The 25456-nt window shown below is 39.0% G+C and overlaps 1 protein-coding gene across 1 annotated transcript in view; it reads right to left on the reverse strand.

Annotated features, from left to right (window-relative positions):
• Positions 1 to 6044: 6044 nt before the first annotated feature.
• CNST (consortin, connexin sorting protein) overlaps positions 6045 to 25456 on the reverse strand; it is a 41250-nt gene continuing 21838 nt past the window's right edge. The window contains exons 5-12 of the mRNA XM_026045897.1: positions 25426 to 25456; positions 23019 to 23105; positions 22399 to 22513; positions 20611 to 20632; positions 20313 to 20409; positions 15777 to 16660; positions 8888 to 9023; positions 6045 to 6901 (exon numbers count right to left, since the gene is read on the reverse strand). Of these exons, the coding sequence (XP_025901682.1) occupies positions 6696 to 6901; positions 8888 to 9023; positions 15777 to 16660; positions 20313 to 20409; positions 20611 to 20632; positions 22399 to 22513; positions 23019 to 23105; positions 25426 to 25456 (1578 nt within the window). The 3' untranslated portion in view covers positions 6045 to 6695. The remainder of the gene's footprint in view (positions 6902 to 8887; positions 9024 to 15776; positions 16661 to 20312; positions 20410 to 20610; positions 20633 to 22398; positions 22514 to 23018; positions 23106 to 25425) is intronic.

Raw genomic sequence — 25456 nt, forward strand, 5'->3', positions numbered from 1 at the left:
ACAACATCCACTTAGTGATCAAAGCATCGCTGTGCCTCGCAAGGACTTCATTCCTGCCGGGAGGCAGTGCTGGTCACCACTGCTTCTGCAGACACACATTATGTTGGTTCTTCACTAATGATTTTGGCACCACGACAGGTACTGTATGAAGCCCAACAGAGCCGGGAGGTCTAGGCTTGATTTTTTAAATGCAATTCCCAATGGAGAGTTCCTCCTCTTACTTTCCTGGTGCTTAACAGAGCATGAATAGTAAGGGCAGGCAGTGAAACACGAAGACTACAGAGCCTTTTTTCCCGAGTTTACCAGACTATAAGATCTTTAAGGAAAGTCATCAAAGCTGAACATAATTCAAAAAACAGTGCTGACTTATCTTCACTAACCTGTGCTGTCTAAATGGGCAGCAGAACCGTTGCGAAGATCAGAAGACAGGATTTAAGACACTGCTTCTCTCTGCTTTGTGATCTTGCCAAAAACGTTTAAATTCCTCCTACAGATTCTTACCAAGAATTGAAAGAATTCAGCAACATTTTAATTATGAGTCCCTCTCCTCCCCACCCTCATTAAACTATCGTGTTCTGTTCCTATAAAATATAGGTGAGAAAAATAAAATCATTGATAGATGTCTATCAAAAATATTTGTCATTCTTTACCAAAAAATAATTTTTATCATCTTGTATCAGAGCCTTCTGAGTTTTTTTCTAAAATACGCTGAATTCACCTAGCTCAGGAAAAGTTGTAACTCTCATATCCCTAGAGAATTCTTTCTTCTTAGCATGTTTTGTGTACATCCAAGTTGCAAAAATTTAGTTTGAATTCCTGCTATAAACAGGACAAAAAACTTCAAAACGTTCCCCTTTGGAATTTTAATTGAGATGGAGAAGGAAATCAAGTGTTCCAATATAGAACAAAAAGGAAGAACTGAAAGTATTAAGTCGTAAAGGCACAAGGTTTCTCAGAATCATCTACAAGTGGCAGGATTTGTGCTATCTCTGACAAAAAGCACCAATTTAAAATCTGGGAGAAGAAGATGAAGACTGCATTACCATCACTCTAATATAAAGATACAAAGAAAAACTGATGAATGAATCTAAAATAAAGTCAAAAATACACATCTTTAGGTTTAAAGTTGATATAGTTAAAGTTTTCTCATGTTGTATAACCTCTTGTTACACATATGACTTCACTGTCACTTCTGATACAAATATTAGTTTCCTATGAAAACACACCCGTTCAGGAGAGCAGAACGAAAGCTGACAAGCTGAAAAGATGCCCGCCCTCTAAAAACCACCACCTTGGCACCACGTTAATGGGTTACAAACAGCAGTCATGAAATGAGGTCACGTTTCAGCAAACCCGTGAGCAGCAATAGTTTCCTCACTGCAGTGCTCAGCACATGGCACTGGCTGAAACAAATAGCTCCCACTCGGAAAGCTGCTTTTGCTAATAGCTGTAGAAGTGATTGGACTATGAAAGCACAATAGTGGGGTTTTTACAGTCATTTTCTGCCCTGTGCAATGAAATGGGACATGACCATTAAGGGTCAGTTGACACAAGTGTTACTGGAAACTTCCCTAGGAGCCTGACAAATGAGGCCCTCATCAGGGGCCCAGTTTGACTAAAAGATGACACTTTGCCAGACAGCTTCTCGGCCAAAATGAAAGACAGCGAGCGAGCTGACTGACTCAACTGGACTCAAGCTTGATTTCAAGAAAGAGCAGATCAACATATTAATAGCTATTAATAGTCTGGTATTAGCCAGGCCTTTGGAAGTTTGGGTGTGCTTCAGTATAAAACAAGCTCAGGACGAGCTCCATTGCAGAACCAGGCCTTTGAATTTCTCTGATACCAGATCCACAGTTTCTTAGCTGCTTTGTTGAAGAGAACGAAGGGATGAAAGCAGTGACTAATACGTTCAGTGAACTCAGTGCCCAATGAGCACAGTAGTGTCTACGCACTCGAAGCCCATCTAGTTTCTACAATGCCCCTGGTCAGGAGCCAGATCAGGATTCAGAAATGAAGCATCTTCTTCTCTTCCTGTTATTTTTCACAGAAGATGTTATTTTTTAAAGAAGAACCGTTTACAACAACAATTTTTTTTCTACTGAGAAAGGCCACTTTCAGCCCTCATCTCCAGGTTTGGCAGACTATGGTTAGTTTGCCTCACAAGTTTCAGTGAAGTTATACCAAGGTCTCTGCTTATTTTCTTTTAAATTCTAGTTTTCACTCTTTGAGGCTATAAGGAACAACTTGAAAACACAAAACTAAAAGATAACAAAAGCAGCTATTTTGCTCTTCAGAGCTCACGATGTTTTAAGCCAGCCTAAAATTCTGGGTGGCCTCATTGACTGGCTTTTGGGTGAAGGCCAAGGGAGGGGATGTTGGAAAACACAGGGCTGGTATTCTTCTCTTCAAACCAGAAGCCACTGGGATGGGCTGGGTTGACTTGGAGTTGTTTTGTTTTGTTTTTTAACTTAATTCAAAGTGCAAATTGGCCTGTGGTCACTAACTTGGCCCTCCACTCAGTTGCTAGGATTTCTGTATCTGTTAATCTGTTTTCCGAATGAAGCAATAACGTAACATGTAGTACCTCATACACACCTATACAAAGTGGTTGAGCTCTGTGGCTTTTCCTTTAGCTCTTAAAACAAAGACAAATGGACCAAAGAATTCAAGAATCTTACATTAAAACCAAAACCGAACCTCATGCAAATTATTCTCATTTACCACTCCGTTTTGAGTTTGACCACAAAATTCTCAGTTGAGATACTGCTCATTTACTTCAATTTCACAAAGCATTTGTGAAATTAACATTTTTTTTCATACATTTAGAAATCACAGTACCCAAAAAGGCTCATATGTTTTCTTTGGGACAGTTTTTATTTTTATTTTTTGCTACAGTATTCAAAATACAAGCTTGGGTGATGGTTTCAAACACAACTGTTATTCCTTTTGCTAAAGGAAGCTAACGTTAAATTTGTTACAAATAGCTATTACTCCTTTCAGATGGTCTTGTTTTTACATTACGGTACAAATTAGGCAACCATGTTTTCTTAGGAGTGTAACATCCCTTTTGGTCATTGAGAGGACTTGTCCTTTACTCCCAGGAAGCCCTAAACCAGAGTCTCCCTTTTGGTCAAGCTACTTCCCGCTGTTTGTAACCGAGTTCCATGTTTTCCTCCAAGCATGAACATAAAGATAATGGGAAAGATTTTAAAACACTGAGTGTGCCTAGGCTACAAGCTTCTGCTGGCATTCAAGGGCTGTGGCAACCACACCTTCTCGCTGACGCTGTTCTGGAAACGCGCCCAGCCTGCGACGCTGTGGCCGAGAGCAGCTCTTCCTGCTGTGGTGGAACACCCCTCTTTGGGAAGGGGTGCAATCATGACCCCAGAAAGCTCTTTTTGGGCTCCTTATATTGAATCTACAGCAAGAAACTTGTTGCTTTTGCTCTACTAGGAGAACCACTCTCTCTATATATACATATATTTATATGTACATATGTATACATACATATAAACATATAAATATATAAATAAAAATAAAAGAAGGTGGGGGTTTCTAATAGAGTGCTGCAGCTGATTAACTGACCACAGCTTTCTCCTTTGAAAGCAGTACAGCATCAGCTTGAAATACAGGCATTTTTCACAGAATGAGTTTGAGCTACCATCAAGTACTGGGACCATTCCCTGAATTTTTCTACAAACTACCCACAGTTTTATAAGGGCATAATATTTCCCTGCTATTGCCAGGCAGAAAACCCATACAAACAACTGAAGGGAATGACACCGAATGAATTAAAGCTGTCATACACAAAAGGCTGCAAAATGCCAGAAGTGGCGTGGGGAAATCCTTGCTCCTCCGGCTGCGTCTTACCACAGCTTTAACTGTTGCTCACAACAGCTTTAACTGTTGCTCGTCACTTTACAACAAGAGAGGCACGAGAATTTCTGCTTAAATCAACTCTTTCTTTCGGCCGGGATGCCCCTGCCTGCGGGGTGGCGGGCGCTCGGGTCAGTCTCAGCAACCCGAAGGGAGCCGAACACGGAGGAAGGCCCTGCTGGGCTGGGCTTGAGTGCAGCGCTAAGGAGCTTAGCGGGATAACTCAGCACAGACGAGGGAAGCTCCTGTCCCAGGGCGGCGTCACGTGAAGCAGGAGTTAGTCCCAACGGCCTTCTATAAAGGGACGCCAAATAAAAGATAAACCAAATAGTTTTATCGGATTCAAGTACTTGAGAAGAAGAGAGGAGGACAGCGGAGGAGCGGGGCAGCTGCGCGCGGCGCCCCCGCGTCCCGAGGGCCTCGGCCTGGGCTGGCAACCTAAAACTAGGCTGGACTTTCACCAGTTTTACGGGTTTGAATAAAATAATTATTTTAAAATAGTTTTAATAAAATGAACCTAGAAGTACAGGATCTTTGATCTTCGTATTCGATATACTTCTGCATAAATAGTTCTATCTATACCCCTTGATCTTCTTTTGGTGATGAAGTGCATGAGAACTAAAGAGTTTTTTAAACTAAAATCAACAGTTGCTGCTCTAGGAGTAAACTTAATATCCTGAAATGCTCAATGCAGAGTTGCAGAAACCCCATATATATTCTAATTGCACAGTAATTATAAATACATTTTTAATTGAATGCATGCTTTTTCATTACTCTTAAGTAAATTAGCAAAAAAAAAAAAAAAAGATTTTTAAAATAAAAACTAAATAAATACCCAAACTTAAAGCAATAAACTGAACCAGTCAGTAACCCTTAAGAGATACAAAAGTGTCTTTCCCTTTCTCCTTTATATTAGTCCAGCCTTGTAATACTCTGTCGCAACAAAAAATATACCAAATTATTGTTCTTTTGCTTTCTTTTGAGAGCAAAAGTTTTCATTAATTTGGGCATTTTAAATCAGATAGTTTTAATATAAAGCTGCAAATGAGGCTCCCTATGGTATAAAGAGTCTCAGCTGTGAAAATAAAAAGAGAAATCACACATGCAATTTATTCTAGAAAAGGTGATTTTAACTTTAAAAACCCGTTAAATGTAACAGTGCATTAGGAACAACCAAGCTCACTAGAGGGACGATTTGCCTGCAAATGCCAGAAAGCATGATCATTTAATGCTTATCATTCTGAGCAATATCTCGAGGATTTCACTTCGTAGTATTTTACAAAATAATATTCTAAACCTGAACATACTGCATCATACAATGTTAGTAAGCAGGAAATCACTGAGTGGAGTGAAGTGGCCCCTCAAAATGCAGTATCCTGAGGTGTAAAGGGATCATTTCACACTAACACCCTCAGCCAGGCTGGGCTGTTATCTGTGCGGGACCAGCTGCCACATCTTGACCACCGCGTGGGCCCAAGGCCCGTGTATATAATTCTGACTTCAACAGCCACGTCAGCCTTTCTCTCACACACCACAGCACAGCGAGGGCTGCTGAGCACCATGTGATAAAAATACCCATTTAAAATTATTCTTTTTACTGATCTAAACTTGTTTGTATAGCAGATAGAAAAAGAGAGAATCGATTTTACAAGTGTCTAAACTGCGGGGCCAAATAGATGCAGATGTGCTTTGCCTGCACCAAGGAGTGCCCTGGACTGTCACCCTCTCCTGCATCTGAATTTCTTCTGTTGGATCAGTCCCACGTTACGTTAACATTCCCTCATTGAGAGAAACTGCAGCCCCTTAGTCCAGTGATCTTGTGCACTCATCTGGAGTGTAAGAGAATCAGGCATGAGTCCTAATTCCAATAAATATTCACAGACAAGGCAAGGGTCATTATTCCCCATTTACAGAGGAGAAACTGAGGCACCAAGTGATTGCTGCACATCAGTGACACGGCTGGAAAGAAAACCAGTTAGCCTGACACCTACTTCCAGGTGCTTATAAATTGCCACTTGAATTACCACCATTAATAGAAAAGCCACTTTTCTATTAATATGAATAATTTACTAAATATCCTACTTTTGTTTCTGTGCTCAGTGAGACCAATGATTTTCCTTTTTAACCTTCTATTTCTAAAACAGCTCACACAATATTTGGAATAAAGTTCCAGGAAATCTAGTGAAATCTGCCAGCAGATTTATCCCACTCATGATATTCACCATAAGTTATAAGATACATAGTCAGCCTCTTTATCCCAGAATGAGGGCTCCGTGAATGTCGTTGCACTCTTCTCACTCCACCCAAATTATTACATGGCTCACCAGGAGAATTAAAATGGAGAAAAACAGTATGACTTAGAAGAAAAATAATGCTTTCATAAAACACAGACTTATTGCATGATAGCTGGAGGCAACACCTTTGCACAAACAGCTGTAAATCAAAGATGTCCTTTCACTAAGCTTCCAGAGATTGCTTACACAATGTGTGGCAATGGGAGAGCAGATAGAGAAGAGAGTCAGTTTTCTTCTTTCTTCTTCACTTGCTCAAGATGTTGAAAAGCTGCTCAAAATGGTGATGAGAACGACTTTTTGCTCTCCCATACCACACTGCTACAGCTTAGGATGGGAACATTTTGCCACCTGATTGCTAAACTAGGACTTTTCTTGATTAATAAGTAGAAGTATGAGTACATCACCAGATATACATCGGCTGAAGGTGGCAAGTGTTACAGAGAACTTGAAGTCACTCTTTTTCTTTTACCAGTAATCGCTGGAATCATTGGTGAGCTCTTAGCGTGTCTCTGCCCACTGCAGCTATGAGAAGGCTATCCAGTGCTTAAGTTCTTCCATACGCTGCAATATCTGTGTATAATAGAAGTCCACGTTGGCTGCAAAATCCTTGCACATGGGGGATTCCATGTCACCAAAAGTGCAGTACAAGGCAGTGCCTCCAATGCTAAGGAAAACAGTCGCTATGCACAGCAGGACCAGCAAAATGCAGGAGCCGCCAGCCGCTTCGTCTGTAAATGCAAAAGCAGAACGTGTGAAAAAGGACAATGTGCAAAACAATAAAAATGTGTGAGAGAAAATCTGAGATGGGTTTGGCTCACAAACTGGTCAGGAGGTAGACTTGCACACTGATGCTCAACACGTCACAGTGCTGCTGTCTAGGCGGAAACAAATGACCCTTCTCAGCCCAAGTAACTCTATAGCTTCACTTCTGCAACCTGCTCACCTTTCCTTGCTTATTTCACTTGTGGAGTTATGCTATACTGGAGCACAACAGCATAAATATGAGGATGGCAGCACAACCAAAGCCTTCCCTCATGGAAATACGTGAAATGAGATTACAGCTTTGAAAATAAAATAAACGGAAGCATCCTTTGTTCATTTGTATTGTGAATGAATGCGCTTGAGTGAACAGTTTGTATTTACTCCCACATTTTCACTGCAAGAATAGAGGCAAAATCTCGAGGGTAGGCTAAAAAAACAATAGAAATCAAAGCTTTATTAAAATTGATATTCTTATGGGTCCCCATATTCTAGAGTTTACTAGTTTTAAAATTACACTGTAAACCTTGTTGAAGAGGGGAAAACAGACATTGATAGGCAAGTCTTTTGGAGATATTTGGTCTGTTTTGCTTTGCCAAGTTCAGAAAATGTTTCAAATGTTTTATGTGAAATCAGAATATTTTTCCTTCACAACCAGTGGCCAGGTTTGATTTCCTCAAAGTTTCAGATGTGAATGGGATCCCCTCCCACACATGTTCCCTAACATCCTACCAAGAAAATGCAAGAGAAGATACCTTCCAGTATACATCAAGCTCCTGCACTTCCTTTAATTTCAGTATAACCAAAAAATAAAGCAAAGAAATGGCTTCACCTCAATCACAGCTTATCCTAATCTAGGATGTTTGGAAACTTCCCTGTTACCAAGACTTATCTCATTTGCAAGTGATCCCAAGTCACTTGCAAACTCCCTCTTTTTCAGGTTATTGTGGGGAACCAGCAATTTTCAGCACTTTAGGGCAGAAAAATGGAGACAAACTCTGTCTCCTCAGATATCCCACAGGCAGAAGCAGCCCAGCTGGTTGTGTGTGCCACTAGCAACAACCATAACCCAGGAATTACCACTCAAAAGGGTAAAAAAACCCTTAAGTTTCAAGCTGCTGCTTCATCATGACGCATACATTATGGTTTCCTTTGGTTTAGATGATCTCTAAATATGATAAGATCTAGTTTTAAAGGACAACATGATGAGAAGCAGTAATTTCTTCAGAGTGAGAAAAGAAAACCCTTAGTTTATGTGGAAAACAGTCTTTTTATCTGCCCCTGCTACCTAAAGACAAAATGACTTCTACTGCAGCTACTATTATGACGTCTTCTGTAGTAACAGCAATAGGCTATGTGAATAAAAAGCACTGCAAAACAATAAACAGTATTTTAAGTGAGGTGAATTGGCCCACCAAAAGATAATGAGCTGTTCAATCAAGTTTAAGAATACTTCAACCAACTAGTAGCAAATGTACATGCCTGTTCAAAGCACAGTTCGAATCTGAGGCTCTGCAATCCCACTGCCTAGCAGAAAGGCCTGGAAGGCTATCTGTGATAAAACATAACAGTTTCTTTTGCCTCCCTCCTTACCTGCACTGATTAGATTCAGGGACAAAACCTGTGCCTCCTGCCTCTAAGCCCTAAGCATTAATGAAGGGACATCCATCAGACATCACTCACAAATCAGTCAGTTGCAGGGGAAGAAAATCCCTATGGCTTCAGTCTAACTGATCTTTAAAAGGGAAACATACTCACCATATCCTTACGCATCCTTGTTACCCAAAGCTGGTGCAAAATAATCTTTGATCAATCACCTGTACCTATTTCTTCATTGAGTTGTTAAAAGCCAAGTATGTACGTGCCCTGCATGTCCACATTGCTCCTGCGAGCAAAAAGGCCAACTTCATTCGCCCCCCAAGAACATGTCCCATGAGTTAATAGCTTTAAAATACCTTGATCTAATGTGTCTTCCATTTCTTGGAATCGCACTCTTCTCTTTGTTTGTCTCTGCTGAACTTGAGCAATTGTTTTTCCTTCCCTGTCATCTCTCTTCTTTAGTATAGACACCAAACCTTCCGCTGGAGCAATCTATCAGGAAAGATTATCAAAATCATCCAACAGTGAGTGGCACAACAGATGTTAGAAATCCAAGCCTGAGATCTATTTGACAATGGCTTCAAGGAAGAAATATGATAAACACCACACAAATGATTTCCATTCTATTTTTCTTTTTTTAAAAAAAAGTGTTCTGGCAGCGCTTCTGAAGCTGTTTCTTGAATACATGAATTTATTAACAGGCAGGGCAACTGCACTATCATTCTGCTGTCTAGGAGGTGGCGAGGATGGCAACAGTTGTCCTTAATCACTCTGCAAATTCAACAGGCAGCCTCTTTGGATCCTGCTCTCTATCCACTGCAACAGTTCCTTTGCCAGGGAACATTAATAAATCCTAGGAGCTGGGGCACTGATGAGGAGGGTTCGACTCAAAACTGCTGCCATCGGAGGGCAAGAAAGGATCGGTCACACATAGTTTTTATGCCTCTGAAGACATAATTCTGTGGGGACTATCAAATACGTACTGTGAAATTAATTTTTCAGTGCTGTGACCGGTTCCCCGGGATAGACACCAAGCTAGTATGGGAAGGCACAGACGAATAGAGGGAAGCTCCGGTCCTTAATCTACCCTAATTAGAGGCCCATGGGACAGGGCTGGTCGGTCCTGCAGCGATGGGAGGCGCGCGCCCCTGGACGCGCTTCACCCTGCGACCTTATCTAACAAGGCACCCGCGCGCTGCGGGCACGGCGAGGGCGCTCCGAACGCGCGGCCGCGCCGGCACAATCCCACACGCACGGGAACAGCTCTCTCCCTGGGCATTGCAATCATCGCACTGGAAAAGGTGGCAAATAAACGTGCATGTCCCTGCTAGGGCCATAGTTTATGCCCCTCAAATGGCAAGTAACTGTCACCGAAAAACTCATAGTACTGGTCACTGAGGACATAGGCCTAGAGTGCAAATACTGTTCCCAAAAATGCAATTAAGAGGATAAAATTGATCTTCAATGAAATTCCCCTTTCCATATTTACTTTCCCATTGATATTTTGATTAACTATACATAAGTTTCAATGGTTTATTTAATGAAACAATGCAATGAAAACATTTCCAGTAGTGAAAATGTGGAGGCAGTGTAAAGAAGTCATTATATACAGGAGGACTATTACTTGGCACAAATGAACCAGAAATAAGAGTGTGCAAGCTTCTCCTCACAGCAGAGGAGTGCACTGGAGTGAAGCCTCTACTGCTAATGTTAAATTGGCCTTGCTGAACTGTCATGAAAATTCACCAAGGCCAGGTAGGAAGCGAATCCCGAATGCTTATGCCTCCTTATGACAACCAAGGGGGCTCGGGAGGGGTAGATTAATCTGACTTATTTGCTTGGGAGGAAGGAGAGGAAAGGGGCTCCAAATAATGTCCTTTGGAGAAAAAAAAATAAAATAAAGGAGTTAATTAGGAAGTTAATGTTAGGCCTCCCCACACAATGTAGCTGTTATGAAGAGGGTCTGTGGGCCGGGCGCCCTGGTGGCCCCACCGTGGCTCTGCTCTGTGATTTACTTCTACACGTCTGCAAACCTGAGCGGGGCAGGGCCGTGCAGCCCAAATCTCTACATTTTCCTTAAAACAGAGGAGTGAGAGCCTGGGATTTTGTAACAAAAATCCACGTGCTTAGTGTTACTCTCTTGACCCAGCAGATGCCACACGCTATATTTTAAAGGCTCTCTCTAACAAGAATGTCTCCCATGCACGATACACAGTTCAAAGCTAGAGTATTTCTACTGCCTTTGAATTCATTAGTCATGTAACTCAGACTTTAATTTTGTTCTGCAGAGCACCTACAAAGCTATGCCTCCTACTCAGGATAGAGTTTATTATTAAAATGCAAATACAAACATACGAAATTCTTAATAAAACAATATTTACATTTTTCTACCATACTCTTGACTGCAGCTGAAAATTTTCTACCTTGATTGCCACATTTTCTGTATCTTATATTCAGTCATTAAATGTCATTACTGCTCCCAGGAATAGGCTACAAACAAAATCTGAGACAGTTAAAGCAATTGTATATGTAGTTCTCTACTGTATGTGGCATTTGGAAAGCTATCAAAGGAATATGCAAACTGAGTGGCTTAGATCCATCTCCCACTAATGAAACAGCCAAGGAAAGTAACAGGGCATGGACTGTCCCAGCAGCCACGCTGGACTACAGGTTCCACGACTACTAGGAGGCCAGAGGAATATTAACAGGCAGGAAACAACTATTTAAGCTGGAATTTAACTAGGGAACAGTGGTTAAAACAGTTAGCAGCAAGTAAAGCCTCTGCAGGGCTTGAACTCCAGGAGGAAAAATTTAGGCAACTGCTGTGTGTTACTTAAAAGAGCTACTACATAAAAGAGCTACTGAAAAATGCAATTTATTTAAATTCTAAGTTAGAAAATTAACAAAAGAAGCTGTTGGAGCATCTCCATAACTGGGTTTACTCACTTAGCCCTGCTGGCCTTCATAAAATCACCTGCCTGGAGCTTTTATAGTTGCCATATAGGTATGAGAAAACGGCACACAGGTAGATTTTTAACCAACACATTTTAACCAACAGACAAAACAAAGGCAACTGCTGGCTGATTTGACCTCTTAAATATTTTAGCTTTTCTCTTTTTATTGCTACTAAGTGATTCTCCTCTGAGTTTTACACTTTATCAAAGAAGTTTAACATGCTGCCTGCCAAATTAGAAACACATACACAAAAAAAGTTCCAGTGAGATTACCTGCTTTTTCTCTTTGTTTAAAAGAGCACTAACAAAATAGTCTAAAAAATTCTCATATTATCCACATTTTCTTCTGTTGGTCAAATATGACCAATAAAACATGGTATTAATTTTTCTATGCACAACAGACAACACTAAAAATACAGGCCTAAACTTTGAACTCTTACAGAAAACAGATTCAGCTTTTGTTTACTGGAGTCATTCACAGCATATAGAAGTAAATAAAACCAGAGTGAGCATACAGAAGTAAATAAAACCCCAGCAACCAGGAGCACTGTGAACTGACATCTAGGAAAAAAAGTACATTGTGTGAAGTACTTTGGGCTGAACGCAGAGAACCATCCAAGGAGGAGGTTGGTTTGGATTTTCTTGTGGGGCTTTTTCCCCTCTAGGCAGTTACTTGGCACAGGCCTATGGTTTTATTTCTAGCAACACCAGATTTTTTTAAAGCACTAATACATAAACACACCACAAACAGACAAAAGGCAAGAAGGCTCCGAGTCCAGCTGTCAGAAGTGACAAGCCCCTTTGCTACAGTAATAAGCATACACTTGATATGTGAATAATTCAACTTTGAAAAGGAACTAATTTAGCAGATTCAGAGGTCATACTATAATTAGACTAATCCATTTTTTGTGGCTAAATGCCAACATACAAATATTGGGGCTTCATGACACAGTCCCAGAGCATACTGTAAAAGCATTTCAGGGTAAAAACCTCATTTTTTAACCTAACACGGCCTCTACACTTGGTAAGGTTTGATGGAAGCTTCATTTCTACTTTCAAATCAGCTGCCAGGCAATAGATATTCCATGTTATCCGCATGGTTATCACCCTCTGTTGTGGTAGGCAGCCTCATCAGCTCCGTTTTTTGAAAGAAATTTCAAAAGACAATCTTCTGTTTGGAAAAAGAAAAAAAAAAGATTTTAATGGACTTCCTTGGTCATTTAAATGCAAAGTTTATATTCCCAATTTTTCTTCATACAGCAAAATGCACCTGCATACATTAGGAGTAGGTGAATTAAGGAATGAGTAGAAAGCTCCCTTAGCTACGAGCCTTTACTAAGGTTGCAATGTGTTTGCCTGCTGAGGTGTCATTTCTTCATTTTCCCAGGCAATAACAGCACGATCTAATCAGAGGTTATGTACACACTTGTGAAATCTGGTGCTGCCAACTGCTGCCTGCCCTTTGGAGCTCCTCGTTAGGCTGTGTCCATTTAGTCTCTACACAAGGACTGGGTTTGGACAAGGCATCATTTGCACACTGCTGTGCATGGTCTATACTGGTAAAGGGATAAGTGATTACAAAATACATAAAGTATTTTTGTAATTATTTAAAGCCAAGGTCAGAATTTAGGGAATTTTTATTCTTTTATTCATTATTCTAAATGACAGACTAAAAGCAAGTAATACAAAAGATCTAAAACAGGGAATTACATATGATGACTCTGTTCTCAGTATAGGGTCAAACAAAGCCTCTAACCTGACTTACCTTTCCCCATTTTCAATAAATTACTATTATACTTCACTGCAGAATGTTAATGAACTTTTATCATACCATACCACTTTCATATTTAAGCTATTTCAAAATAATCTTTGCTTCTCTCTTCATTCTAACTACTCTGTGGCCATTTTGGAAATACTTGCTTCCAGACAGGTTTTATCACAGACTGATTTATATTGGTCTTTGTGATCCATGTATTTGTTAGTTTGATTTTGTTTTTCACAGTCACACAGCACGGAGTCATCTGTGCTGGTATTTATGTGGCTGTCAATGCATTTTCTAGGTATTTCTTTCAGAACTATTGTATGAAAACACAGTAACTTTATTAAATAGTCATAGCCTAAGTAAGGCAGCTTCAAAGGCTTCAGGGAGACAAGAACATAAGAAATGTTATGGCCAGCTTGAGAGATCAGCCTAGTTGTCAGCACGCTGCAAACAGGACCGGCGAGAGGAAGCGGAGGGGGAGAGTTTGTGGGGACAGTTGCCTCCCAGGGAAGCTGTGGGTCCTCACAGGCTGGACAGGCGATAACAACAGGCGATAAAATTATCTGGGAAAAGTATAACCGTGTAATGAAGCACCCCACAAGCCCCTGTGCTGTCCCCAGCTCACCCTGCTGCACCTAGCATCACCAAATGTTGCATATGGCAAATTTTAATTAGAGCCCAGATGAAACCTTCTCCATCCCTCTCCTTGGTTTAAACCCTCTACCTTACACACAACTCAGACTTCTTGCTAAGAAAGACTGGAAAAAACTCCCACCATCCCCAGCAAAGATCACTCCCTTAATCCCAAGATTACGTTCAGAAAGAGCGTTATGGAAAGACTCAGGCTCCTCCTTTGACAGGAGTGCAGGTCTAGAGGTAGGAGACCAGAACTAGAAATGAAGCTACGCTCCCTGGAAAGCATCACTGTTGCTCACCGGGCCAACACAAGCACAACTAACCTAACAGCACAAACATGTTTCTCGCGTACCCCATCACCTAAAAGGGAGATGCAACACAAACACAGCAAACACTTGCTATAGGATTAATTTAGGATTTGCATTTTCCTGAAAAGCAGTTCTCTCCTGTAGCTTAGAATACGGAAAGACTCAAAGGAAACCTAATGCTGAGGGATGATATTTAGATTGCTCTTTTGCTATATATCCATATGGGCTTAATGCAGACTGTTGGCAAAATACTGCTTTTCAAAACCAGCCTCTAAGTGACAAATACTAATGGATTTAGTGCACAAGGTTGGCTATGTGTGTGAGCAAGTATGTGGAGTTCCACGCGGATGTCTTGTCAGGAGCTTGTGCGTAGCTACTGCTGGATTGAGAAGAAGGGGAAGCAAAAACAGGTTCCTGTACCCAGCTCCCAAACCTGATAATATAGGACACTTCCTGGCATCTCATAAAAAGACAAGATGTTTAGGGGAGGAGCACAGTGCCTCATCTTGGAATGGAGTCAGGAAGCTGTTCAGGTGGGGAGAAAAAACAAAATACTCTTTCCTACCCTGGAGATTTTGCCAAAGATATAATAGCATCAGCACGGATCCACAGCGTCTAGTTCCCTGCTTGGCTGCAGTCCCTGAGCGATCACGGGTTCTCGGTCTCTGTGCATTAGCTTGAATTAGTTTTGCTTTATCTTCAAGGGTATTATATTGCTAAATGCATTAAAAATAAAGATGCACTAAAAATATATCGTTGTTACAAGTCCTCCCCTTACCCAGCATTTTGAATCACATCATTTCACAATAGTCTTATTTATATTTTTTTTTTATTTAAAGGAAAAGCATTTAAGGCCCCATGCCTGCAAAAGCACCAAAATCAGAAGGCAAACAAAGCTAAGCTATCATCACACAGTCCCTAAATAAGGTCCAACGTAATATTGACAATCTATATTTTTAGAAGAGCATTTCAGCTTTAGAAGTCCTCATCTTTGCTGTGGTTTATTAGTGAGTAATATGTTAGGAAGGTTGATCCAAACTTAGAAGTTCTTTCTTACTTTTGGTTGAATAACAAAATGGCCTAAACTTGGAAAAATTTGCTTATACATGAATATACAGGGCTTATTATATACGTAGTTCCTCTCTCCTTGTTTTTATCCAAGGGAACAGGCATGGCAAGGCAAATTTTATTCTGTGACCAGAATTAACTGCATGTTAAATCATTTGCACTATGCAGATCTCATATAAAGTTAAAAGTTACTAAGAATTTTCAGCTTTTCTCCTGAAAAGCTCTGTGGAAAAAAAAATACAGTGTTTCATACCAGTATGCAAAATCTATCTGATTTTTAAAGAAACAGCACTACTGGGCAAGAGGGAAGGCAAGAGGAACTTTTTTTTTCCAAATCAGTTTAGGACAAGTAAATAATTATTAAACCAAATCATTATTAATCATATTTAAAAAGTGCTATATGAAGAAATATTTAGCATATTTATAGGCATATTTTAAAGAAGGCAATACCCTAAAACATATAAAAGTGATCAAGTGAAATAAATAGGACAAGTTTTACAGGATTCGCAGTTCTTACCTCAGCAATCTCTATCCTTCTTGCAAGTTCATCGAGGGAGGAAAAGCTGTCATCTAACGATAAAGCCTCCAGTGAACTGTAAGATGCTCGTTCAGGTGAAATATCTGGAACAGTGTCAAAGTCTTCTTCGTTTGTTAAGTCTGCAAATGATTCTTCAGAGTCTATAATGTTGCCATTTAAAAATCTGAGAAATAAATCTTCTTGTTCTTCATGATTTACCTTCTCCTCCTCCCGTCCTGCTGCATTCTGCATTTCCTTGCATACTCGCGAATGGGAAGTACTCTCCTGCTCAGACACTTGATTATTTCCAGGGCACATGTTTGATGCAGTTCTGTCCTGTGGAGATTTTCCATCATCATCAAGCTGTTTCTGCTGTTGGTTTAAATCACTGTTTCCTAGCTGGCCACCAGCAGTCTCCGCAGAGCCAGCAACATGTTTTGATGTGAGCAGATTTCTATCAGCTTGCACATCTTCACCAGCAGAAAGCAAATCAGGAGGCAAATAATCAGCATCTGTTAAAGACAAAGTATCGACCATTGGCTCCACAGAGAGCTTAACCCCGGGCTCCCCAGCTGCCTCCTCTATTTTCCCCACATCCTTAGAGAGCTGCCTCTCCCTCGGCTGCAGCCTGTTATCTTTACCAGCATCCCCAGAGGATAAGCAGTCCGGAGGCGGCCTGCCCCCTCTCCCAGTGGCCTGGGCGTGCAGCTCCAGCGCCGGCTCCATGCTGTGGTGCTGCTCCTGCTCCTCCATGTGGGCCTTTCCTGCAGCTGCCTGCGGACTCGCTGCCTCTGGCGGCGTCTCCGTTCTCCCTTCGCCTTGGGAGCCGGCGCGTGGTAGCGTGTCTTCCTCCTCTGGTCCCCCGCCAGGAAAAGTTTCCGTACCTGAAGGCAACAGGAAAGCGGCACCGGGGTTTTTACGTGACTGAAAGCATTGGCAGACTGGAGGAGTATCCTGTGATTTGATAGCATTATAACCTAATGTTTTAAAGTGAACTCCGCACATAGGATTTTATGATCCCATCACAATAAAGTTTTGTTAGCCCCAAATAATTTGAACTGATGCCTCCCACCTCTGCACAGTATTTATCTTTACAGTATATATGAGGCATTACCTATGTTCAGCCAGGCTACACACATGCTTTGACGCCCTCCTGAAAACTCCCCTGCTTCAAGCAAAACATGTATTTTAGGGTTTTCTCGAACAGGTACATTCCTTGTACAGCATATTTGCTGTGAGTGCATCTCATGGTGGTAATTACCGAAAACTGAATCTTGATGGTACTGTTGCCATCTCACCGGCACATCTTTGCATCTGCTTTAAAGCAGCTGAAATCACACTAATTTAATAAATTCTGAGTTCAAATCTTTTTAAATGAGTAACTAGCTCTTTTGGTTAATGTTAAAGAAAAAAAAATCTGTTACTATAATTTTACGTAATAGACTGCACAATGAGATGTTATGTTTTGAAAGTGTATGTTAGTTTACATATTAAAAATGCAATTAGATTCAGCTTATTTCTGTATTCAAATTTCCATACACATGGAAAACATTTTTTCTTAAGACACTCATCAGAATATTTCAGAGGGAAATTAGGGCAATTCTACACAGTTTATGACCTGATATAGTACTGACTTGCTCTGCTTATGAAGCAGGAGATGGTTAACCTAGGCTGTCAGTACAATTATTAGACACTGGCTGTTACTGGAAACTCAAAGCCAAAGTCTCTTTGGACTTATGCCAAAGCCATAAGTCTCTTTGGACTTATGAAGAGACATAATTATAGGAATAACTCAAAACAACAAATTTCTACCTCTAGAAAACAAGCATTTGCATTTCTGGGTCACAGTTGGAAGGTCTTATGAATAGATAAATGAAGAGATCTAGCAACATCCCCATTAAGTGCGTGGGTCTCACAGGAACAACTTAATATCTTTATGCCAATCTCATCCCTTCTCAGCTGTTAAAACATCACTTTAAATCTGAGCAATTCCTTTCACTTGGTATATGAAAGATGGCCACATTCTTTAAACAAACTTTTGCATTAATTCACTGTATTAACAACTTTATCTAATTCTCAATTATGCCATTTTAAAAGGTAATGAAATGCTAGCTATGTAGAAAACATGGGTTTAGAAATGGAAAGAGAGGCTAGACAGCAATTTCTAAATGCAGGGAAAAATAAAGCATTAACAGATGGAATGGGTACCAGAAGCCTAACTTATGTAAAATGATGAATATAGAAATGGGGATGAGACAGGGACTTTTTGAAAATTAGATCCAGCTGACTAGATAGCTCAGGGGATTTGTAATGGGATACTGAGCCCTTCATGTATAGGTCATAGGTTCAGATACAGGCTGGACTCTTGGTACAAGACCCTGTTACCATCTGTCCCTTTTCCCAGAGGATACATCCACATTACAGCAGGCACCTTTGCTGGCACCTTCAGTAGCAACATCGAAGATTAAATGGAGAGAGAAATTAAATCAATTTCTTTGCTGTGAAGGATGGCTGTTGAGGTCAAGGATCTCCTCCTAAGAAAGGAATGAACGCTCCTGGTAGTGTCACACATCTCCAGAGGTGTAGGCAGTGAGTTCTATTGCTACTTGTTCAGTCCAGCAGAGATGGTGCAGACCTAGGGCACTGCGCCAGTAGAGAATTCACATTCCTCGGTCCTCATGCCTCTTCTCCATTTAGAAAGAATTCCCATATGACCCCAAAGAAAACAAGGAACAGGTAATTTCTCAGCAAGTCCCTAGACATTTCTCGAAGAGAAGAAATAAGTGTTTACATATTTACATCTCATTTTTCACAACGTGGGGGATGAAAAAAAAAAAAAGCATAGTAATTTTATACAGCACAATCAAAGACTCTTACAACAACACATAATAAAAAAGAGTTAATGCTGAATAAGTTAGTTTAAATATTAGCCTAGGATTGTGCTGTGATTAATAAGCTCAGATGAAACAGTGAACCTGTCCAAAACAGCCACACTGCTTCTAGGTCTGGGCTGGATTACTCAGCCACAAAATTGGCTACTTTTTGCATAGCCCCAAGTGCTGTATACATATCCATATAGAAGTTTCTTCTAAACTCATCCAGAGTTTGGTTCCTCAAGAACATGTTAATCTCATTTAAAACATCTTTTGCCCATATTAAGCATTCAATCTTGATTTGGGCTACATCTATTTGTATCGAAAAAGTAAACGCTTAGCACTGCACGGAAATTCCTAGCAGAACAGCTTTCTGCTGATGAATGCAGCTTCATTAACTTCCAAACATTTTAAAGGAACCCAATTATTTTGATGGCAATTCAACAAGATTTACAGTATGGAACAGCCTTGATGTAAATCATGATTTATTGTCAAAGTGATTTTACTATGTCAAAATGTCATACTGTTTTTTTTTAAACATCAACACAAAATGCTCCTGAACTCACAGCTTCCAAATGTTTTGTTCCCATATGCCACAAAGCCAATAAAAAATGTAAGCAACAGATTTTTTTTCATGTTACTTCTTCTACTATCTAAATTTAATAAACATAAAGTTCTTCTGATCTGCTTTCTAAGTCTTAGACTCTAATGTTTTACTTCTAATGTTTTACTTTTACTTAGCTGCTTTATGAGAACAAAGTAGAGCAAAGGGAGTGTACAGGTTATGGTAAAAGAGGATGAAGATGTGGAGATTGTGCATGTAATGAGAACTGTGATTCCCTTTCTTCATTAGCTCCTGATTCTTCTAAATATTCTGGCTGACAGATGGTTACAGGGTAATTTAGGTCGAAAGAGACCCCTGGAAGTCACCCAGGCCACCCAGCTAACCCTTATTATCTTGTGTGAAAGTCTAGATGCTTTGATGGAAAGGTGCTCAGGTAGGCAATATTTGGCAACGGGGACATGACTAAGAAAAGAAAACCTTTGCTCAAGGAGAGGACAAACAAACCATAGACAAGTTGTCTATCACTTCTCTTTCCACCTCTGTCTGCACTTCAACAATTCATTTGTAAGCATCCCACAAGAACCCAACAATTGAAGCACACATTACCCCAACAGCTACTATAGCAAAACAGGAGAAAAAATAAGATAACATAAAAATTTTCAGGAAAAAGAAAAAAGTAAGCACATTTTTCTCTTTAAGTCTTGAATTTTTTTTTTCTGTGCTGTTACAGAAAAATGTGACCACATCATCTGTAATTAAAACACAATCGTTCTTAATACTCTTAACAATATTCAGCGGCCACAACTCAGAGCATTTATCATGAGATTGTGTCTTATATCTAGCTTAAACATAGTTTGGTACCCACATGCTCATTTAAAAGCAACTTTTCCAATGGAGGGTAAGATTATTTTAGTTATAGTTCTGAAAACCAATGACTAATGAAAATTGTTGCAAATGAAAATTAAAATCTACAAAAAGAGATGAATCTGTAGGAATTCAACGTAAATACTGTAGTTTCAGATGGAATAGCTTCACGGTATTTCTAAGAATATATATTACAGTAAAATTCTTAAAGCAAATACTTGTACACACATATACCTGATTTAAAAGCTGCAGTTTCTCTTTCCTTTAAACGTTCGGATCCCGTTAACTGGAGGAAACGACTGCTTTCCCATGTATTTTCTGCAGCTACTAGCTGTAAAATAAACAGTATTTCCTATAAGTTCTGGACTTACCCATGAATTCTACAGTTGAGATATCCAAGCTTCAAAAATTTTCTATGCTATACTATGTATACTATGATACTATGATATACAAAAAAAAATGTATTTAATGATATTAAAAAAATACTTATGAGTAATCTTCAAAAAAGCAGTTCACATAAAGAGCTTCTTACCTTATGTTTGCATGCAAGTGGCCTGCAATAATAAAGAAAATAAATATAAACTACTCAGTAATGACATTCTTCATAAAAAACATCAGCAAAACAATGATTCAAATCACATTAGTCTTTTTTTTGATCTAATATTAGCACTGAACATTTCTAACACTGAAACACGATCAGCAAGCTAGCAGTTTCAAGCACAGATCTGTACTGTATGTGAGTATCAGCAGAAGACCAATTAGCACAAATATTGTTCCACCTAAGTGAGTAAGCACTTAAAAAGAAGTTACCGTAGCTCAGCAAATGATCCGAATTCCTGTAAAAGCTTATGCTAAAAGGAGTGCTACCAACTTTAAAAATGATGTAAATGCACAGTATCTATTAGTATTAAAAATGCTGATTAATATGTGAGAGATCCAGGGAGAAAAGAAATACTTACTTCCCTTCCCATGGACTATTTATGCCACATTTTCTGGGCATTGAAAGATTTAATAGTTCTCACCGAGTCCACTGGGATTCACATCACCTCTAGTAATCCCTGTGGACTTTGCAAATTGTGTAAAATTCATGCACAATCTGTTCTATCATGCACAGTGTGTCTTGCAGCCTTTCATATAGGAATGAAGAGAAAATTCTGAGCATTTTGCAGGAAGTTGCTAGAAAAAGGTCTCAAGAGAAAGTAAAGAAATAAAAGAGTGAAAAGATACTCACACTTCCTACCATAAACTTTTAAAACTTGCACTGACTTTTAGATTTTGCACTTTAAACTTTAAATGCGAAACTCCCAAATCTTCCTTTAAAGTAACAGTTCCTACTGTGTAGCTGCAGACCGTGAGCACCAGAAAAACTTACACTGCTTTCAGTCACAAAAGCAAAATGCTCTCATTTACCAAGACTCTCATTACTTATTTACAATGGAAGTACTGCTTTAATTACAAAGTAAATTGGGTCTAAAGCTTAGAAAAAAGAACACTAAACAATGAAAGCAAACAGACTTGGGGCTAAATCCAGGGAGTTTGGGAAGAGCAATAATAAACACAGAGCATTAGTCAAGGCAAACAAGCACAGTCCTTAATTTTGAGCAGATTGCAAGCTTCCACAGAAGAATAATGCTACATAACTGAATTATTGTATTTAAATGAGAATTATTGTATTTCAAAGCTACATGGAAGAATTGGGAGAACGCAAATGTATTTGAAAATTTTCTCTCTCCTCATCTGATTGGCATCTCCCTGTCACGGGTGAGTCTTTTAACAGCCTCTACATGTGATTAGATTCCTCATTATTCCTGGCCAATAGAAGCAGATAGTACTTGTTTTTCCTCTGTCCCTAACACTCCAATATCCAGGATATGGGGCATCTGCCCATGATCTGAACCCAGAGCACTTGTCCTGCCTCATGGGCCAAGCCCATGGCTGTCACTGCCCAGAGGAGCCCCCTCAGCCCTGCCCAGAAGTTTCCTATAACGTGATAAAGGGGCAGGAGGCTGCTGAATCACACTAACTAACTAATCAAACTAACTCATTTTTGGGCAAAATAACAATTTGCTGAAAATTAGTTCAGCTCTAGTCCTTGTAAATTCCTCGAACACTATTAATTCACTGTAAAAAGTGATGTTAACTGAAACATTGTTACTATACATCAAAACCAGCACGTGCCTTATAGTTACACTGACCGAAGTCAGTGGGATGCAACTTGTATTTTGGGATCAACTATTTTAAGACAACTATTCTAGTAAGTAGGCAACAGGTAAGCTCCCTTACTAGTAACAGTAAAGCAGTAATATTTTCTTGTACTTACTGTTGATGTGAAGAACAAACTCTGGTAAGCTTTTCCAACTCTTCACTGCTCAGCTCTTTAGCTGAATTCCTCACTGCTGTAACTGGACCGGGAACTGTTGCTTTCCATTTTCTTTCTAAATTTAATCAAAGAACATTTTTACCTGAAGTATTTTAAATTTATTACTGAACCTAAAATTTCACAAGTTAAAACTCCTAAAAAAACAACTCTTAAAAACTTCTTAAAACAAGAAATTAAAAAATACCAACAGCTCTTCTGTGCTTGCTCCATAATCTTATATCAGACTATGAAAAAAAGTATGATATTTTGTTACAGTGCAGTTTATTTTCCTCACACCAGATTCACTAACCCTAAAATATAAGTACAAAATAACTGTGGATCGATCAAAATCTCAACTAATTAGCATAAAGAATGATTGACTGTTTGTACCTTTTCACGAAACCCAAAGAAAGGAACACAGAGAACAAATACTTTTCTCCTAACAAGCCCAGAGAAATTCTGATATAAACGCTACTTCTGCTTTGCAACAGTTTTAAGCTGGCAAAATGTATGCTCTATTATGCAGAAATACAGAACTAGTTAACTCTTCCTTCTACCATATTAGTCCAGCCTGTACTCACCCCACTGCTCCTGTATGGAAGAAAGATTTGCAAGCAGCTGCTCATGGTACAGCCGTTCGAGCTGGATGAATTTCATGGCCTTCTCGTCTGAGTGAAAGGTTAAAGAAAAATACACACACACATACAGGCATATTACGATTTACTTCTATTTGACATCATATTTGAAAGGACAATCATAATGTAACTGAACCAAAATAAATAGGAACAAACTTATGGCTAGCATCCAGACTTCTGGGCAGGCAAAAAGAAGCAATAGCAGGTATGAACGCAGCAAACAACAGAAGTTGAATAAAGTTCCAAAAGTGCAGAGCCTACTGTCTTCAGCAGCTACCTCTTCCCACATAATTTGAGCCTAATGGTGTTAATCTTCCAGAAGAGAAACCAGCAGGATGTTACTGTGGAAATATATATATATATATTTTCCTGAAAATGAAATCTCTTGGAAATGAAATGAAAAGATAGTAATACTAGAGTATATCTATCAAGAAGAACAATTATATGTCAATAATGGCAACTAATTGAAAATATGGCTTTTTACTTATCAGTTGGAGACATTAAAACCAAATTTTCCTTTCAAAATTTCACAAGATACTTTTTCAACTGTTGTACATAAAATTTGTTGAAAGCTGAGTTCACATTTTGTTTTTTTTTATTAAGATTATGCCACCAAAATTAAGGTGTTAGTTGTTCTATGTAAAGGTGTGTTTTGCCATCCATTTCAAATATAATTCTGTATTACAGGGGGGATAAAACTACAGTGAACAAAGTTCTTAGTAACGTACATTTTTTCTCCATTATTTATAATAATTAACATATGGGAGTAATTCGTACAAAAACACAAGTAGTACTTGTTGTTTTTGTTAGCCTCACGCTAACCTCATGTATGTAGCACAGTTTATAAACAGCAATATGAATGGAAAGAATATTTCTTCTGCCTTCGGGAAATCCATTATTAGAAAAAAGATTTAGCAATCACAGATACAGCCTTGGAGGATCACAGTAACAATCCCCAAATTATTGTTAATATGAATTTCTACAGTGGATGAATTAAAATGCTTGTCATAGATAATTAGTAAAATGCAAAAAGATCAAATAGGTTGTATTTTAACCTCAGGAAACTGATGGTTGGAAGCACAGAGTAGTTATCCTTCATTAATATGTACTATATAGTAGTGTTAAATTCCACCCATCAGGTGTGTATTGCATCAAAAAATAATTCCTTTGATCAGTTTTAAATGTAGTGCCCTTCAATTAAAGCCATTTCTATGAAAGAGAAGCTGTCTGCCTACCATTTTTTGAATAGAATTTAAATCTACTGTATTTCCTCATGTAGAGCCATGTTTCAGCACAAAAACTTTCTATTCCTCTCATTTAAATTACACTCTTCATGTTTTCTGATGGATGTTTTTTGGGATGACCAAAACAGAAGCACAATCTTTTAAGGCTGTGATAGATACCTTATTTTATACATTGCTTCTATCACAATGCCACAGTTATTTCTCTTTCTTGTAATATAACTTGGACGGATTTCAGTTTTCAGAAGCATACCTTTCAGAGTTTCTTATGCTGTTATTTAACCTCCATTATTCCCTATTTACTCCTATTTATTTGTTTTTACTAAGGCCACAAATGAAACAATGGACAAATAATCTGTAAATGTATTTTTTTATTTATGATGTACTTTAGTGAAACACATCTACCTTAAAGACTAGCATTCTTTCTTCTTTTTACCCTTCTTCTAGTTTCCCTCAAAAGCAAACACAGCAAAATTTGCTTCTACCTTTTCTAAAAACAGTTACACTTTACAGTTTAATATGATCATTCTCTTCCAGAAATGCTGAAATATATCAGAGTAATTATTAGCAGCTCAAGTACTGTAACTTTTTGTTTGCATTATCTCAGAACAAATCAAAACAACCTATCTGTGCCACTGAACTAGCTGTTCCAGAAGCAATTACTCCTGGTTTCCTGTGACCGATTCTCAAAGCATCTTGAAGTGACAACTGCCTAATAAGCCAAGGACAGAGAACATGCTGCTCTTCTCTCTTAGCTGAGAGTATTTGGTATTTTTATTCTAAGCTAGACACTGATAATACATATTCAAAGCCATAGCAATCATAATGATGCTCCTGCTATAATGGTGTTCTATTTTACACAAAACAGAACATATCTTATCTAGATTGGATGTATTCCTGGTCACTAATTGTTAAAGCAGATTTTTTCCTATGGATCATGTTCTTTGAAAATATTTTCCTACTTCCGTGTTTGTATACGATTATATCAGCACAGCTTTTGAAAGTGCCATTTGCTATTTAACTCATATTCCATATTTAGCTCATATTTTCTCTGTTTTATCATTCCAGATTGTTTTAACAATCCATAATAATTTTTACAAGCAAAAGGATACATTCTTCCTCTTGAAAATAGGTCTCAGCTAT

This window comes from Nothoprocta perdicaria, unplaced genomic scaffold (genome assembly GCF_003342845.1).
Source record: "Nothoprocta perdicaria isolate Ctin4 unplaced genomic scaffold, notPer1 scaffold_414, whole genome shotgun sequence".
NCBI lineage: Eukaryota > Metazoa > Chordata > Aves > Tinamiformes > Tinamidae > Nothoprocta > Nothoprocta perdicaria.